The following is a 15,503-nucleotide window of genomic DNA, read 5'->3' as shown; positions in this document are numbered from 1 at the left end:
AGAGTATACATGACATGCAAAAACATAAAATATCTAAAATATACTATTTTTTATAATATTTAATTGGTAAAACAAATTTCTGCCTAGATTTTACTATTCTAATTGTCTCCAAGAAAATATGAATTTGCATAAAAATCCGCAGTTTATTTATGAACGAAAAATGTATAAGTTTGAATCTAGTGGTATGGGTCATTCATGAATCCTTGGTTATTCAAGAAATAATTAAAAAAATCATAGAAATTTCTAAAATATCTAGAGTTTGCTCTTCATACTTCCATAATAAATTTAATAATCGTCTTTATAAAAAAAAATTAATTACGATACTATACAATTTCCAAATGTAATATATTACAAATCTTAAAGAAAATTCTAAGCACTTTCCTAAACATTATCCAAAAAGCTATTTGAAAAAACGAATTCTATCTGGCGCGTATCAGTACGCATGTGCAATAGTTGTCAACATGGCGATGGCCATCTCGAATCCTATTCGACAGCAATAAAGAAAAAGATAGAAAAAGAGACGGAGGGGGCTAGAAACTGGCCGGTTTCCCTCAGATGTCAGCACGTTGGCTCGTATCTTGTATTTCGCGGTGGTAGCAGCGGCGGCGAAGGCGAACGGTGGTGGTCCGAGTTTGCAGAGTGGGTACAGTGTGTACGTTAGATAGCGAAGGTGTAAGTACGTCTGGCTGGTGAGCTGTGCTTACGCGTTTTCGTCTCCCGTGCGGCGGGGGCTACCCTTCGCAATAATCCGCGTCACGCATGGCACCGCTTCGTGCCTGAGACGCCTTTTTCTCGGAGACAGAGAGAGCAGGATCGTGCACGGCCGGGGCCCAGCCTCTTCGCGTGCCTCGTCTCATTTTGTCGTTTTCGAGCGCCGGAGAGACAGAGTCGCGAACGAGCCGACAGAATGACTAGCCAGGAGACGCTCGATCAAGGGATCAGTAACGTGGAAACCGAGTATCTCGAGATCAACTCGAAAGGAGCCTGGCCGATCCTCTATCAGGTAAGAAAGATCGCGCCCCCCGTTCCATCTCTTTTCTTCTTCCGTTTTTGCGTCTTTCCTTCCGGTTACAGCGAGAAACGGCGGTTCCTGCCTGCAAATGTGTCACGCACAGAGAGTCTTCCTACCATCACATCCTAACGTAATCTGGGCCTCCTTGCACAATTCGACTAACATTATTTATGAATTTACAAGTTCCAAGTCACAAGGTAATAGCATCAATAAAATATCCTTGCAACATGGTAGTAAGTTTGGTTATAGTTAAACTGCGGATTTTTATACAAATTCATATTTCTGAGGATATAATTTAAAACATAGAATCTCGATAGGCAATTAGCACTATATTTTGGATATTTGATATATTTGTTTTTTCATATTATGCGCAATTCTGCATTTTCAGATGTCCTATAAATGTATAAATATCTGCAGTCTTGTTACAAGGTACTAAACAAACTTCTAGTTGTCTGACTATTACGTTTGATTAAAAGTTATGAAATTGTTGAAGAGAAGTTCATAACCTACAACTTGCAACTTGTCAATTTATTGATATTAGATGGTAAATTATTGTGCAAGAGACGCCTGGACTCTCCGCTGACACGACTGTTTTATCCAAGACATGTATAATCCAGAAATGCTGAAATTGCGAACATGATGAAATTTCGTTTCAATCTCGCTCGACGATGTTTGATTGCCAATGGAGGCTAATACTATGGTCGCTGGCACGTTCTCATCTGTCGCGAGATCTCGTAGCTCACGATACGCTCGTCATTTTTTTTTTAGCGCTGCTGAATGAACAGGCAGGGAAACCTGTATACCAGCACCAGCGTGTGTATTGTCACACACGTCTGTTATCAAGTTTTCGTTTATTTATCATATGCGACCCGTTCTTGGCCGCATGGCCGCATTTGACTTCCTTCGTGATTTTTGCTAATCTGGCCCAATGCACTCGATTAATTCATGCTTGACAAATGAATTTGATTTGTCCGTACTTACAACGATGCGATTCGATACGATATTAGAGAAGAGTCAAAAGTTCCACTGCGTTTATCCATTATCTGTTTTGTCCCGTAACTGGCATGCTTTTCCGCGGATATTTACAATGCACGGATTGTTTCGCGATACCCAGTGACTATCAGTTTACTTTCTTGGAAAGCCGTTTTCACGGGAAAATTTTTAAATACCGCATAGACTCTGCATTGTGATTTTATTGCCAAGGTCGAATTTCTTGGTTTTAAATATACGTGCCAGGTATATATTTAGTAATACAGTTTGTATTCATAAGTAGAAATGTAAGATTTGTTTACCAGATACTAAATGAAATTTATACAGGTTCTAACAATCAAACTTCATAGATGTGTTCTATGAGTATAATTGACTATGTTCTGTAACATAGGTCATTTAAAACTTTATTAAAGAATTATAATAAAACTAGGAGATATAAAGGAACAATAACAAACTTACAGTTACTGCCATAAGACAAACATATTTACAGTCAACATAATCATCATTAATTGTCAATTCTATCTCAAAATCTGAATTGTTCCTGTTGGTATGAAATTGATAGCAGTAAAGAATTAAATTTATTATCTTATGAAACTTATATTGATTTTGTTTCATTTGAATGAACTGATACTATTTCATATATGTTTCATATGTTTTTAAATTTCTCTTTATATTTAAATGACTTATATTAGTATGACCTATTTCTTGATAGCTGTTATATAGCTTAAGACAGATACATTAGACAAATGAAAATTGTTATTATTTTTATATCTTTTCTTTTTCCTATCATATAAGAAAATGTTACTTTTACAGCATATACGCAACGAATGCAGCAATTTTACATACACATGCAATGAATCAAAGAAACCACAAAACAGAAATTTAAACCGTTATAGAGATGTTTTGCCATATGACCATAGTAGGATTGTCCTTAAAAGGGGCCCATGTGATTATGTCAATGCTAACCTCATACGGGTAGATATCATATTCAGATACTTAACTCTAAACAAGAAGAATATGATAATAAGATTTTTTTTATTATAGGTAGATCGTGCCCATAGACAATACATTCTTACACAAGGACCATTGGAAAATACTGCTGGCCACTTTTGGCTAATGGTATGGGAGCAAAATTCTAAAGCTGTGTTAATGTTAAATAAGATAATTGAAAAGAATCATGTTAAGTGTTATCAGTATTGGCCTCTTGGTGATTCGATTAATACTATGATGTTTCCGGATGTTGGTATAAAAGTAAAATATATCAGTAAAACAGAATCATCGGATTACACAACTAGAATATTAAAGTATGGAGATAAAGAATTATATTACAGATACTTCATGCATGTTTAATTTGAGAAGGTATTTGATTTATTGTTTATGTCTTTTGTAGGTTAACTGACTTGGAAACAAAAGAAAGTAGAGAAATATTACATTTTCATTATACCACCTGGCCAGACTTTGGAGTTCCACAAAGTCCAACAGCTTTTTTACATTTTTTAACAGATGTCAGGCAATCAGGAGCATTAGATCAAAATGTTGGTCCTCCTGTGGTACATTGTTCTGCAGGAATTGGGAGATCAGGAACATTTTGTTTAGTTGATACATGTCTTGTTTTGGTAAGCATTATACATACTGAAGAGAATCTAGAAATTACAAATGGGTAAATATCTTTCTATTCTTTTGCAGATTGAAGAAAGTGGATTGAATTCTGTGAATGTTAGAGAAGTGTTAATAGAAATGAGAAGACACAGAATGGGTTTAATTCAAACACCAGATCAATTAAGATTTTCATATGCTGCCATCATCGAAGGAGCAAAACAACTGCCATCCAACAACGTGGTAACTAATACCAATTCACAGTGGTACAATATTATTAGTTTCTTCATTCTGAATTAACTTAATATATGTTTTTGTCGTTTGTTTCATGTACATACATGTTTATCTTTGTGAAAAGTGAATTCCTTAACGTGAATTAACTCTAATAACATTGTGCTACTGTGGAACATGACAGTCTTTGATTTCCACTAACTTATGTGGTCTTTACAGAATATTAATAATGAAGTGGTAACAAATCATTATGACGTGGTAAGTAACATCAGTAATTCTTCGAACGAAGAAGAAGATGAACCACCTCCTTTACCACCTCCAAGAGGTGAATCCTTAACACGTAGCATGATGGCAGATTTAACTTCAAATCCAATAACAAGAAATGGTAAGCATGTAATTGTAAAAGTTAATAATCTTCAAAATATAATTTTCTTTTTATCTAATATTAGACGAATTAAGTGCACCACCTGATAAACCATTGCCTAGAGAGCCATCAATTTCCACAGAAATATCTACCACCAGTCCACAGGCTGTTTCAAATTCTGCAGTAATCACAAACAATTTACACGAACAGAATTCCGATGGTGTTGTGGTGCCTAATGATAATACTAGTGACGGTGAAAACTCTTCAAAAACAATTAGTCCTCCGTCCAGTCCAGATACGTGAGTTATTTTAAGAATGAAATCATATTTACGCGTTTCAATGTCTTCGTTTCTTCTTACTTATTCCATGTAAACAGGAAAAACGAAGTACGTCATCGTAATAAGGAGAAGAAAGAACGTCTGGCAGCACAAGTACGGGAGATGAAGCGTCGTCAAAAAGAGACTGAAGAATGGCAGAAGCTCAAGAGGTCATTATTTAAACCTCTTACAATAGGCATAGGCGCTGCAATTGTTGGTGGGGGTATTATAGCAATCTGTGGCTATTGGTACATGCGTGGTTAGGACCGAATTGTTTCCCTGTCACACATGTACATGGACCATCGAATTGTCAGTGATACTAGGTGATCCGCACATTCAAGAATAGTTACTTTCACTACTGAAATATTTAACAGCTCCATTGCACATGCCATTGATTGCCGTTTCGAGACAGTAATTAATCAGGGAGAAGCATTTAGTGTTATGTAATTTAAAGTAAAAATACACGCAGTCGTCGTGAGGCGTTATATTAATGAGACTATTAGTTGAGTTGGCAAAATGAGACACACATCAGTTATCAAAGAAACGTTCAAGAGAAGTAACTTATTCTAATGAAGTGCATTTTGTAAAGGACATTGCTGCACGATAAAGAAGCAAGAAAAAAAAATGAGAAAGAGATCAGGAAGTCAATGATAAATAAGAACGAAAGAGAAAAAGGGAGATCCTCGATTTGTATTTTTGTATTGTGATTCACTTAATGAGTATGTACCATACTAGAAGCTATACATTCTTTTGAAAATCTTCTTGTTAGGTTTCCATGAAAGTTGCACTTGACAAAGTCAGTAGACCCTTTCGCATTCGCGTTTCCAATTATAGTGAAATAAGAGGTAAATTGACTTAGATTTTTACTTTGTGATCTTTTTCTACCCAATTAAAAATAGAGACTATCTTTTTTATTTGTTTGATGATGCTAACAATTGAACGTATATCCTGTGAAGTAGGATGCAAGAAAAAGCACATGTAAAAATCTAATATAAGTAAAATAACAGTGTCCTCTTATTCTCATATTGTAATGATGGTAGGTTTTTACATATAATAGACATTACACACGAAATGGGTGCACGACGTTTCGATAAGTAAGATCGATTATTTACTTTTAAAGTAATAATCAATATAGAGGCAATTAAAAGTATTAATTTACCACATTTTTTATTTCTTACAACATTTAAATAAATTTAGATTTCTTTAATTTAATTAATTTCATTATCTCCGATATTTTAATTCTGATAATGAGTTGAAGGATGAAAGAGACGAGTTTCCTTCAGTTTTTCAACTGTTATTCTTCGAATAAATTTGATCTACTGTTAGCAATCATCCAGGGTACCAAAATCATTCGCTTAGAGTTTAATAAGTAATTCCGATCATCTTGCTAGAATTTAATGGATATATTCGTGATAGTCATAGAGAAATGTTAATGAACTTTACAGTTATAGTACACTATATAAATGTTTCTTTTTATAAATAACTTGCCCATACAAGTAGAATCCATTCTTCTATAAAATGTTCATGACGAAACGAAGTCGCATTAGAAATTAGCATAAGCGATGCCTGTGACATACCATGGCCCTTTCTTACATGGCTGATGAATGCTATTTACTTAAAATCATCGATTTCGTTCGAAACTTGTTCCTGGGGCATGCGTTAAAAGGGAGGGAGAAGAAAAAAGAAACGAATCATCTTGACTTTCTCTCTTCCTGGAAGAAACGCGTCATCGAGATATTCCGTTTAATCTGGCAACTGGTGCCTTCGATGTTGTGTGTACTTCGTAAATAATTCATGCAATTTCGTAAAATGCTCGTAATCGTTTGTAATATGAGTCATTTTATACCCGAAGTAGCCGAGGGGATTTTTTATGCGAGAATTACATGATCTGGTTAACAGAAAAATTATCAAATTTCTCGTAATACTGGAGTAATTAGCGGCAAGAATATTCTCAGCGAGCAAAACTTGCTACTGTATTCATCACTCGTTATCCTGCATATTGCGTTTTTCATTTCATATGATGAAATTGTCGACATAATGGGTGCCAAACAATGAGAAGCCAACAAGAATTTTGTACGTCATGCATAATATATTTAGAAATATCTAATATTCTTGTGAATCAGTTTTCGGTATCAGTCTTGATGCATACTTCAGTGTAAGTATTAGAACAATATCTGATTACATGGAATTGAATCAAGCACTCGACTAATTTGAGAAATTAGTGTTTCGTAGGAACTTCCTCGCATGCTTGAAGATGAAATAAAGTTGCTGTAGGTGATTCCACTAGTGTAACCAAGATATACTTGATATTGTTGATCAGAAATTGATACTTTGTACGCATCTGATTAGTATAACATCAAAGCTGATATCGAAAATTGATTCAATCAGAGGAACATGTTGGAATAATCAACGGTATCATAGTTGTGTTAGTAAATTTTATTTTATACACTTTTAACCCCTTATCAAAGACGTTTTTCTATCATCTATCATCAGCAATCTCACTCCCGTCTAGCATTCGGATAGATATTGCAATATTTATACAAATTATAAAGAACCTTAGTTTCCACATAAAAAAGAGTAACTAGGGGTTAAAAAAACACATTATTTTAAAACACGAATTCTAACTGATTTGCTCAATAGTAAATCGTTTAAAGCACATTGAGCATCGTGGAAAGACTGAGTACATCTATAATTGCTTCTACATGAAGTTTAAAAAAGAAATGAATGGAAACGAAAAAGAATTACAAATACGTAACGCGGTTAAAAAAGATTTTTACTCTTAAGCCGAGCTTCTACACAAATCGTCACGATCATTCTTTAACCTGGAGTAAGCTTACTGGATCGTGTTCCAACGTTAAACAAAAGAGGGAAAGAAGTTAGAACAGGAAGCAAAGTATAGCTTAGTTGCTTACGTTTTGACTTTTTTCCAAGAAGAAAACACGCGTGGCGTGAACAAACGTATTTTGTGTACTTTTGTATTACGTCGTTAATCCATAGGATGCTTGGAACACGATTTTCATGTCAAAGAATTATTTTTCTGATACGTGTTACATTCACTGCACAGTGGTTATAAAAAGTATTGATACATAATTATTATAGCATTTATATATTAATTAATCAGATTCAAGCTTACTCCGTTTCGTGTCATTTTACTTCATAGTGTCATAGTACTTTTATTACAAAAAGTCGATACTGTAAAAATATAGGATCTGCTAAAAAAAAGCGCTTCATTAAAAAGATATATATGTATATATATAGGCATGTACAGATACTTTTTGTAACCACTGTATATGTGTTGGTGTGTTCGTTCACAATGCACCGAGGCATCATCGCAAATTATCGTAGGAGAGATGTCATCGTGTTCCATTTAAAGCAATGTTAAAACGTGTTCGAAGTTGAATACAGTATTCTGTCGTCGGTACAGTTCACCTATGTGTGTGTGCACCATTGTATATCTTGTTACCTGATTTTCATCTAGAGTATATTCGTACGTTTATATTGTCGTTAGAGGAACATGCGACCCAAACATGTTTTCTTTTTCTCATTTTAAAATGATTTTTGAAACATGTTCGAATAACTTTAATATAGCATGCGAGAACAGTGTGAAAAACAATCTTCTCCGAGCAAGGAGAACGACACGTACGTCAGCCTTCATTTAGAGCGATTACATTGAGCGAAAGAGATGATAGAGCGTTCCTAGAAGAGAGTCGACAAATTCGATATTTTTTATATTTTCTTTTTTAGAAACACGATGAATGTGATCTTCGAGTTTATAGCGAGAGTGCTTCTGTTCTTGAACGGTTGAAACTGTTTGAAGTTTCCAGATGCTGACTTTTGGAACATAATTTTTACGTTGAAATTGCTTCCACAAGAAGATGTAGAAATAATAATGACAAATTTATTTTATTATATTACAGTATAATATAAACGTTAACATTGATTTCTACGTTACAATGTAATTGAACAATTGAAATTCTATAAATATGAGGAATACTTAATGACATCATAGTAACTCTTATACTGCAATATTGTTACTTAATTTTTTGGCAAGACCAGAATTAGCACCTGGAAACTTATAATTAGACTGTGGATGTTTATATATACACAACAAATTTAGAAGTGCAGAAATGTATAGAGTGCACTTAATACGCAAAAAATACATAAAATATCCGAAACAAAGGACAGATTATAATATCTATAGTAGGTAAAACTAATTTTTATCTAGATTTCATTTCTTTAATTACAAAAATATGAAATATGCATCCGTAGTTTATTTATAACAGTTGTAATCGACGAGTTAACCGAAGATTAAAATTCGTTTCAGATTAGTTTAGTGTCTTTCGTCGTTAATGATCAATCGTGATGAAGGCGTTCATCACGCGTTCACCGAGCATTCTCGTTCCTGTAATTATCGAAAAAATAAGGTGAATATCAGACGTCGAAACATTTGTCCGACTTTCCTGTTGTCGTTGCTGGAAGCTTCTTGAAGATTTTGACAGAGAGAATGCGAGAGAACGCGAGAGAATGTATGCGTGTGAGAGATGAGGAACGAGAAAGATACGTATTCTTGAGAACTAAAATCCATGAAAGACACGGTGCTAATAAAAAGTTCCAAAAAAAAAGAGAAAAAACAAAAAGAAGGAAGAAAGGGAAAAAGGAGAAGAGGAAGTATTGAGAAACACGCTTCGACGCGCGTGCATGCGTGAAAGAGCGAGAATGAACAAAAGAAGTATGAGAGTGAAAAAGACGAAATGTTACGAGCGACGATCGTGAGATTTCGTACGAACATTTTTTCCTACATTTCGCCTCTAGAAGAATAATATAAGAACAGGAAACAAAAGGAAAGTCACACCATGTAAGGAGTTTTTTAGAGGAGTATACTTCGTCGATTATATGATAGAAACATGTTTTATATATATAGAAATCGGACGATCGAGCTCAGAAGAAGATTTAAAAGAAAAAAAAGTATAAAAAAAAAAAGACGAAGAGGGGAGGCTTTCGTATACAATTTCAGTTTTTCTCCATCCAATAAACTCTCCGTCGTATACAATAGACATAAACTCGTTACGATACTACAAGGAACCGCAGAAACATATAGCTAAGTGCCTACTCCTACGAAAGAAAAGGGAAGAGAAAAAAAGGGAGTCATAATAGTGAGAATACGATCTGTAGTAGCATTCAAATAGAGTTACGACACTGTACGCAACCCCTCGCCTTTTTGGAAGAGCGTAATCATCGAGCAAGTGAATCCTTTATTATCCGACAATATATACTTATACATGTAATATATATTTAGAAATAGATAATCGTTCCAGTAAATCTATTGTTACCTGACTGTCGAATGATCGAGTCACGAGATTTATAGTTTATTATAATTATTTTTTCACAGGCTAGTATTTGAAAACAGAAGACATTTTTTTAATGCAAACTTCATAGAACTCGATAATACAATAATACTTCATGGAAGATATCTAGTGTACTGGTAAAATTCAATTCAAAATCTAAGTAGAAAAGGTCACTAATTACAAAACTAATTTTCTTCTATATACCAAATAATATATATATGTACATTTCTTTTTAATATCATAAAATCACAATGTAATGAGTAACAAAATTAATGTATTTACAGATTATATTTTCAGGGATGTTTATTTTACCTGTCACTAAATTCTTCCCAACAAGACAAAAAAGAGAAGATATTCTCGTGGTTTGATCAATTAATTTGACAAGTCAGGTCGTCTAAAACTTAAGAATGGAGTTGCGCGTGTGAAAAGGGAAGCAAACAAATGAAATACGATATAAGGACCAGGAAAGCAAGAACGAAGATCAGGGTTTAGATAACGATATTAATGTTGTCCTTCCGGAAACAAATAGAACATGGGCAATGGTAGGAAGTTACTTCTCCCTGAGGTCAAACTGCATCCTTGCGACTCTACTTCTACGCAGTTAACTGTTAATATTTACATTTACGATATACACCGTGGTAGAAGTTGTATCGAGACATGGTATTTTAAATGTAAAACGAGAACAGATACACACATACATACACATGAATGACAAATGGAAACGTAACACTTGGTAGAATTAGAGAAGACTGAATCGTAGAGGAAGAGGGTCGAAAGAAGTGAAATGAGATGATATGTTACTGATTCGCAAAAATTGAGGAAGAAAGAAAAATCAAATTTTTATACAATTTATTTCCGATTGGCTATATGAAAAGAGAAACAATATTAGAACGAGATTAATGGAAAAATTCATTTGAAACGTCACTTCGCTTCTTTACACGTCCCAACTAGAGAACATTAGATCAAAACAAAAAAATAAGAAAACAGTGAATAGCATGAGGAAATGGTTTGCATGCAATAAAATGTTATTTATGCGACAAGAAAGAGAAAGAGAGCAGAAAAAGGTCGATATGCGCGGCAGCATTGATGCCCTCACGACGCATATTCGTTTTTTTACTCCCAAATGTAGAACAAACAAAAAAAAGCAAAGCAAGAACTACTCGTAGACGAGGTTCCCCGATTTGCATATTTAGATCGATCAATACAGGAAAGGATTTTTTCGTACTTTCCAACTTTTTTTTCATTCCACTACCCCCCTTTTTGACTAACGTGACCGGCCGACAAGTTTTGGATATTGATATTCGTATGAAAAATTATATAAGATAGAAAAGATAAAAACTATGTATTTTTTAGATATATCTAGATTGTGGATTTTTATACATTTATGTGAAAATGCAAAGATACATGCAATACACGATAATATATAAAATATCCCAAATATAATACTCTCTGTAATGTGTAGTAAATGAAGAACGTCTCTGTTTAAGTTTGATCTCTTCGATTATGCTCATGGAAATATAAATATGTATAAATATCCGCAGTCCAGATATAGTATTTCCAATAGAAATTATATGTTACAATGGGAATACATTCTTTGCAGTATACAGTGGCTACAAAAAGTATTTGCACGCCATAGTATTTATTTATATTATACTTATATTAAGTTTCATATAATTTAACAGTATTTTTATACGATTACAAAAATTTAATACTATGAAAATGAGATGTATAGAATGTGATAAAAACACATTCCATTGGAAAATTTTTATTAGCGTATTTGATACCGAAACCTGTCGAACGGTTCCCCCAACAGAATGTTTCACCTAACAATTCCACCCGGGAAGATTGGTATGAGTGAAATCGAGTCGATCAATTCCCATATACTAACAAGTCTAACTCGATCCTCGTGTCTCTAACAGACCTGGTCTATCACTAATCTGTTTTGCCTTGTGCTTGTTTTCTTTATTTCTCGTACTTGTCTTCCCAGCAGCCACGAAATACCCTCATCTGGTGATTTCTTTCAGATCTAAAAGTGAAACTACTACCGAAAGCAGCGAAACCGTGCACGAGGAGGCCGAATCTGCAAAATAAAATAAAAACTGCATATATATGAAAACAAAACAAACAAAAAAAAAAAAAGAAAAGTAAAGAAAGATACGAAAATCTCGCGACAAGATCGCGTTAACATCTCGAAAAGTAAACACGTGAGAAAGAGGTTCTTCGTTTTCTGAATCGGATTTTTCTTTCTTTTTTTTTTTTTTTTTTTTTTTTTTCTTCAAATGAACACATAGACACGGAAATGAGCTAGAGAAGCAAAGGGCTATTTATTCGACGAATGCTTAAACTGAGAAAAATAAATCAATTTATTTGATACAAACAGAAGCAACACTTAATTTGACGATGCACGATGCTTTCTTAAGACACATCCTCTTTCCCAATCAATGATTTTTATTTATATTTCTTCATGACATGATGATGTTGATTTAAGAATCAAACCAAAATTTTTAATCTTCTATATAACGAAATAGATTTGTATTGGCTTGTACTATCCATTTGGAATAACTATTTATTATATTTCTTTATTGAAAAAGATAAACTGAGATAAAATAATAATTTTATTTCTTTTACTCAAAAATGTAGTATTAATTTTACTATGCATTACCAATCATTAACATGAATTTTCTTTTTGGTGTATACAGTGTGAAGTATATAGTGGAATTACTTACCAGACCAATCTTTTACTTTTAGTTCCATGGAACTGGTACTCTGAATCTCTAATCTCTACAGACAAATATCATAGAAATACCAAAATGGTAATATGTAAGCTATAGCAAAACAAAATTCCTGTTCAACTCATTGTTAGGTTCAACAAATCAAACTTTAACATCTAGATAAAAGGAACTAAGCAAGAAATGCAATTACCATTTTACATGGCTCCATGAAAGGCTCGTAAATTCCCATCCAATAAACGATCTTTTCATACGTATAAATGAACCACGTTCTTCTACTGAATAAAGTGTGTATCGTTGAAGCAGAAGCTCTTCTAGTGGTTTGTTGCGTAATTTCATAGCCATGGCGTGCAATCAACTTCCGCGTAATATGAATCATAGTGCAGCACAATCAGCGATCGTTAATTGAACATCAAACATCTTTCTACGTAGTAGGTGAGACAAACGACGAAGAATTGCCAGTGTTTGATCAGGATTGACGTGAGCATGCCTCTTAGTCAACGTCACGTTTCACCCCCGTTTGGTGGATACTTATTTTTAAAAAAACACGTACTTGAAGGTGCATCGATGTTACTGGTTTACCAGGTTGGTTATCACTTGCCATAGAACGTCATTGTACGATTAGCGTGGTTACGTTTGACGTCATTATTTCATATAAATGCTACGAGGATGCTTTGCCGGGCACAAACCTGCCACAGAGTTGTTACAAACAGATTTAGTGGTTTTTCATAGACAAGAAGTGGTTTTATACGAGCTATACTTTTACCTTTTCTTGCTTTTATCTTCTTTGAGCGAAGATTTGAAGATCTGTGAAGTCATTTTTCAAGTAGAGTACTCGAACGTATTTTTAAAGCTTGAAGATTGGAAGATTGGTCCTGAATCTTGAAGGAGCTTCTCACTGAAGTAACAAGATGGTAAGATTATCTTGAGAATATTTAAATAAGATTAGTTCGGTTGATACGTGATGAAACTCTGAATTCTTTATAATACGGCGGTGAAAATTTATTGAAAAGTGGAAATTATAATTGGTATTTTAATAAAAGAATATCTTTGAGTGAGTTTTCTTTGCAACTACGTAATTTTATAATCCTTTACTGTGGAACGATAAAACTAATGATATAGAAGGCAACAAAATAAAAAAAGAATAGAAATCGTTAAAAAATGACATAATAATATTCAGAGTTAAAAACCTATTTTCGTCTAGATAAATCTAAAAATTTAGAAAAGTAATAATATTTTTCGTTTCTTCATTTCAGAAAGCCGTCACAATCATCTTCTCTCTGACTTTCCTCGGCTGCTGCACCGCACTTCCGGTCAAGCTGGACAATTCCAAGCCACTTGCCAGCATTTCGACTTTGCTCGAGGAACCAACTGATCTTAGAAGCAAACGACAGGATGACTCAGTTCCAGTAGCATATGCATTTCTCCTGAGCAAATTGGATGGGTCAGAGGGGGATTTTGATGGTACTTTGGTCGAGAAACGCGATGTAAAAGAACAAGATCAAGGAGATCTTGAAACTGCAGCTGGTACTTACATTCGACCACTGTTCGTCTACCGACAGCAGTTGGCATATAGGCAACGAGTCAGAGATACATATCGTCGAGAAAATCGTTTCTGAATCACGTTAATAGAGCCGGTTATGACGTTGACAACATGACAAACAAAAGGACAAACGATTTGGAAGCTAAAGGAACGCATGTAATGTAAACCACCTCATAAAGGAGCATATACGGAAATTTATGACTGAAAAGAGGAATATGAAGTTCCCTTTTTTTATGGAGTGGGAAGGAACTTCAATTTTGAGGAAGATTCTATTTCCTCTGGAAAGTTAGATCCCTTTGAAAGCAATGTAATGAAAATTAAGAAGAATCTAAGAAGAGAAGAGTATTAAAAGAAAATTTGTAATCTCCAGGACGGATGCAATAGAGATAGGAAGAATATTGAAGAGTATAAGTTTTTGAAGATTTAACTATTACTCAATTTTCGAAGATGAACTTCGTACCTTATTTCTTCTATTATTGATGAGAACGATAGAAAATCCTTACAAAGCATGGAAGTTGTCGAAGGCGGAAATAAAGAGGTCTTTAACGCTGCGTTAGTTATCGAACTTGTTAATGGATGAGTATAAATAGTAGAGCTGATAATTGGATGAGCAAACTGCCCACGTGATAAACAGAAGCATCAGTAGCTGCAGAAAACAACATCTCTGATGTTAAGTTTCTGTTCTCTTTCTACAACTTATTTAGTCTTTCTTATGTTCTGTAATTTGTCACAAAATTTTGTACTGATTTTTGTAAGATGAAATCTTAGCTCATATTGTATAAAAGTATGAATTAGTAATTTAAGATAATATTCTAATTGAAGGTAATTTTTAGTTGTAAGGAAAAACTACCAAAGGCACCAAAGTAAGCATCTTAGATGTTATTTATTTAAAACAATATTGTTAAGTATGTTAACTATAATTGATGAACTGCTTTTGTAATATGATTTTTTTATGTACTCTAATTATTAATCTGATTCAATAAATTTCTTATAATAAAATACTTAAGAAATCTTTTTACTTTTTTTTATATATACATAATATACATTTATTAATTAATCACATGAATATACAGACATATAAAAAACACACTATTTTCCTGGGAATACTGGAATTCTTATAAAGTGACGAGAAGAATCTCTCTCACCACTAGACCAAAATCTGTTTCCAAATGTTGACTGGTACCAAGGAGGATACAATCTGCCTTCTTCCCTAGATTCTTCTGAATATGTGTTCCTTTTTTCTATATTCTTAACATTCGCAGAATCTATTTGTGCAGGATCAGATAGATTAGAAGATTCTTCATTGGAATTTTTATTTGATGCATCTTCGGTTCCTTCCTCTGTGGTCTCATAATCGTTATTTTGAGATTCATCCA

The 15,503-nt window shown here is 33.9% G+C and overlaps 1 protein-coding gene and 1 long non-coding RNA gene across 6 annotated transcripts; one reads left to right on the top strand and one right to left on the bottom strand.

Moving 5' to 3' along the window:
• The first annotated feature begins 577 nt into the window (after positions 1 to 577).
• Positions 578 to 12,468, top strand: LOC139995495 (tyrosine-protein phosphatase non-receptor type 2-like). Of its 5 annotated transcripts, none has more exons than XM_072019061.1 (9): positions 579 to 1,003; positions 2,816 to 2,977; positions 3,047 to 3,306; positions 3,393 to 3,618; positions 3,689 to 3,841; positions 4,049 to 4,214; positions 4,279 to 4,492; positions 4,570 to 4,680; positions 11,880 to 12,468. In XM_072019061.1, exons 1-9 carry the CDS (start codon positions 908 to 910, stop codon positions 11,944 to 11,946), a joined length of 1,455 nt encoding a protein of 484 aa, XP_071875162.1. In that variant the 5' UTR covers positions 579 to 907; the 3' UTR covers positions 11,947 to 12,468. The 5 variants fall into 5 exon arrangements, with proteins under 5 accessions (XP_071875147.1, XP_071875162.1, XP_071875170.1 ...); XM_072019069.1 differs by lacking the exon at positions 11,880 to 12,468 and adding an exon at positions 8,835 to 11,079; XM_072019046.1 differs by lacking the exon at positions 11,880 to 12,468 and having other exon boundaries at positions 578 to 1,003; positions 4,570 to 11,079.
• LOC139995561 (uncharacterized) lies at positions 8,712 to 12,762 on the bottom strand. Its single transcript, XR_011802001.2, has 3 exons — positions 12,582 to 12,762; positions 11,640 to 11,935; positions 8,712 to 8,912 (listed from the first exon to the last, which is right to left on the bottom strand). It is a non-coding gene; the product is annotated as an uncharacterized lncRNA (long non-coding RNA).
• Between the last annotated feature and the right edge of the window lie 2,741 nt (positions 12,763 to 15,503).

This window comes from Bombus fervidus, chromosome 2 (assembly GCF_041682495.2).
Source record: "Bombus fervidus isolate BK054 chromosome 2, iyBomFerv1, whole genome shotgun sequence".
In the NCBI taxonomy this organism is placed as follows: Eukaryota; Metazoa; Arthropoda; class Insecta; order Hymenoptera; family Apidae; genus Bombus; species Bombus fervidus.
The sequence above is the reverse complement of the archived record's forward strand: the minus strand, read 5'-3'. Positions and strand labels throughout refer to the sequence as shown.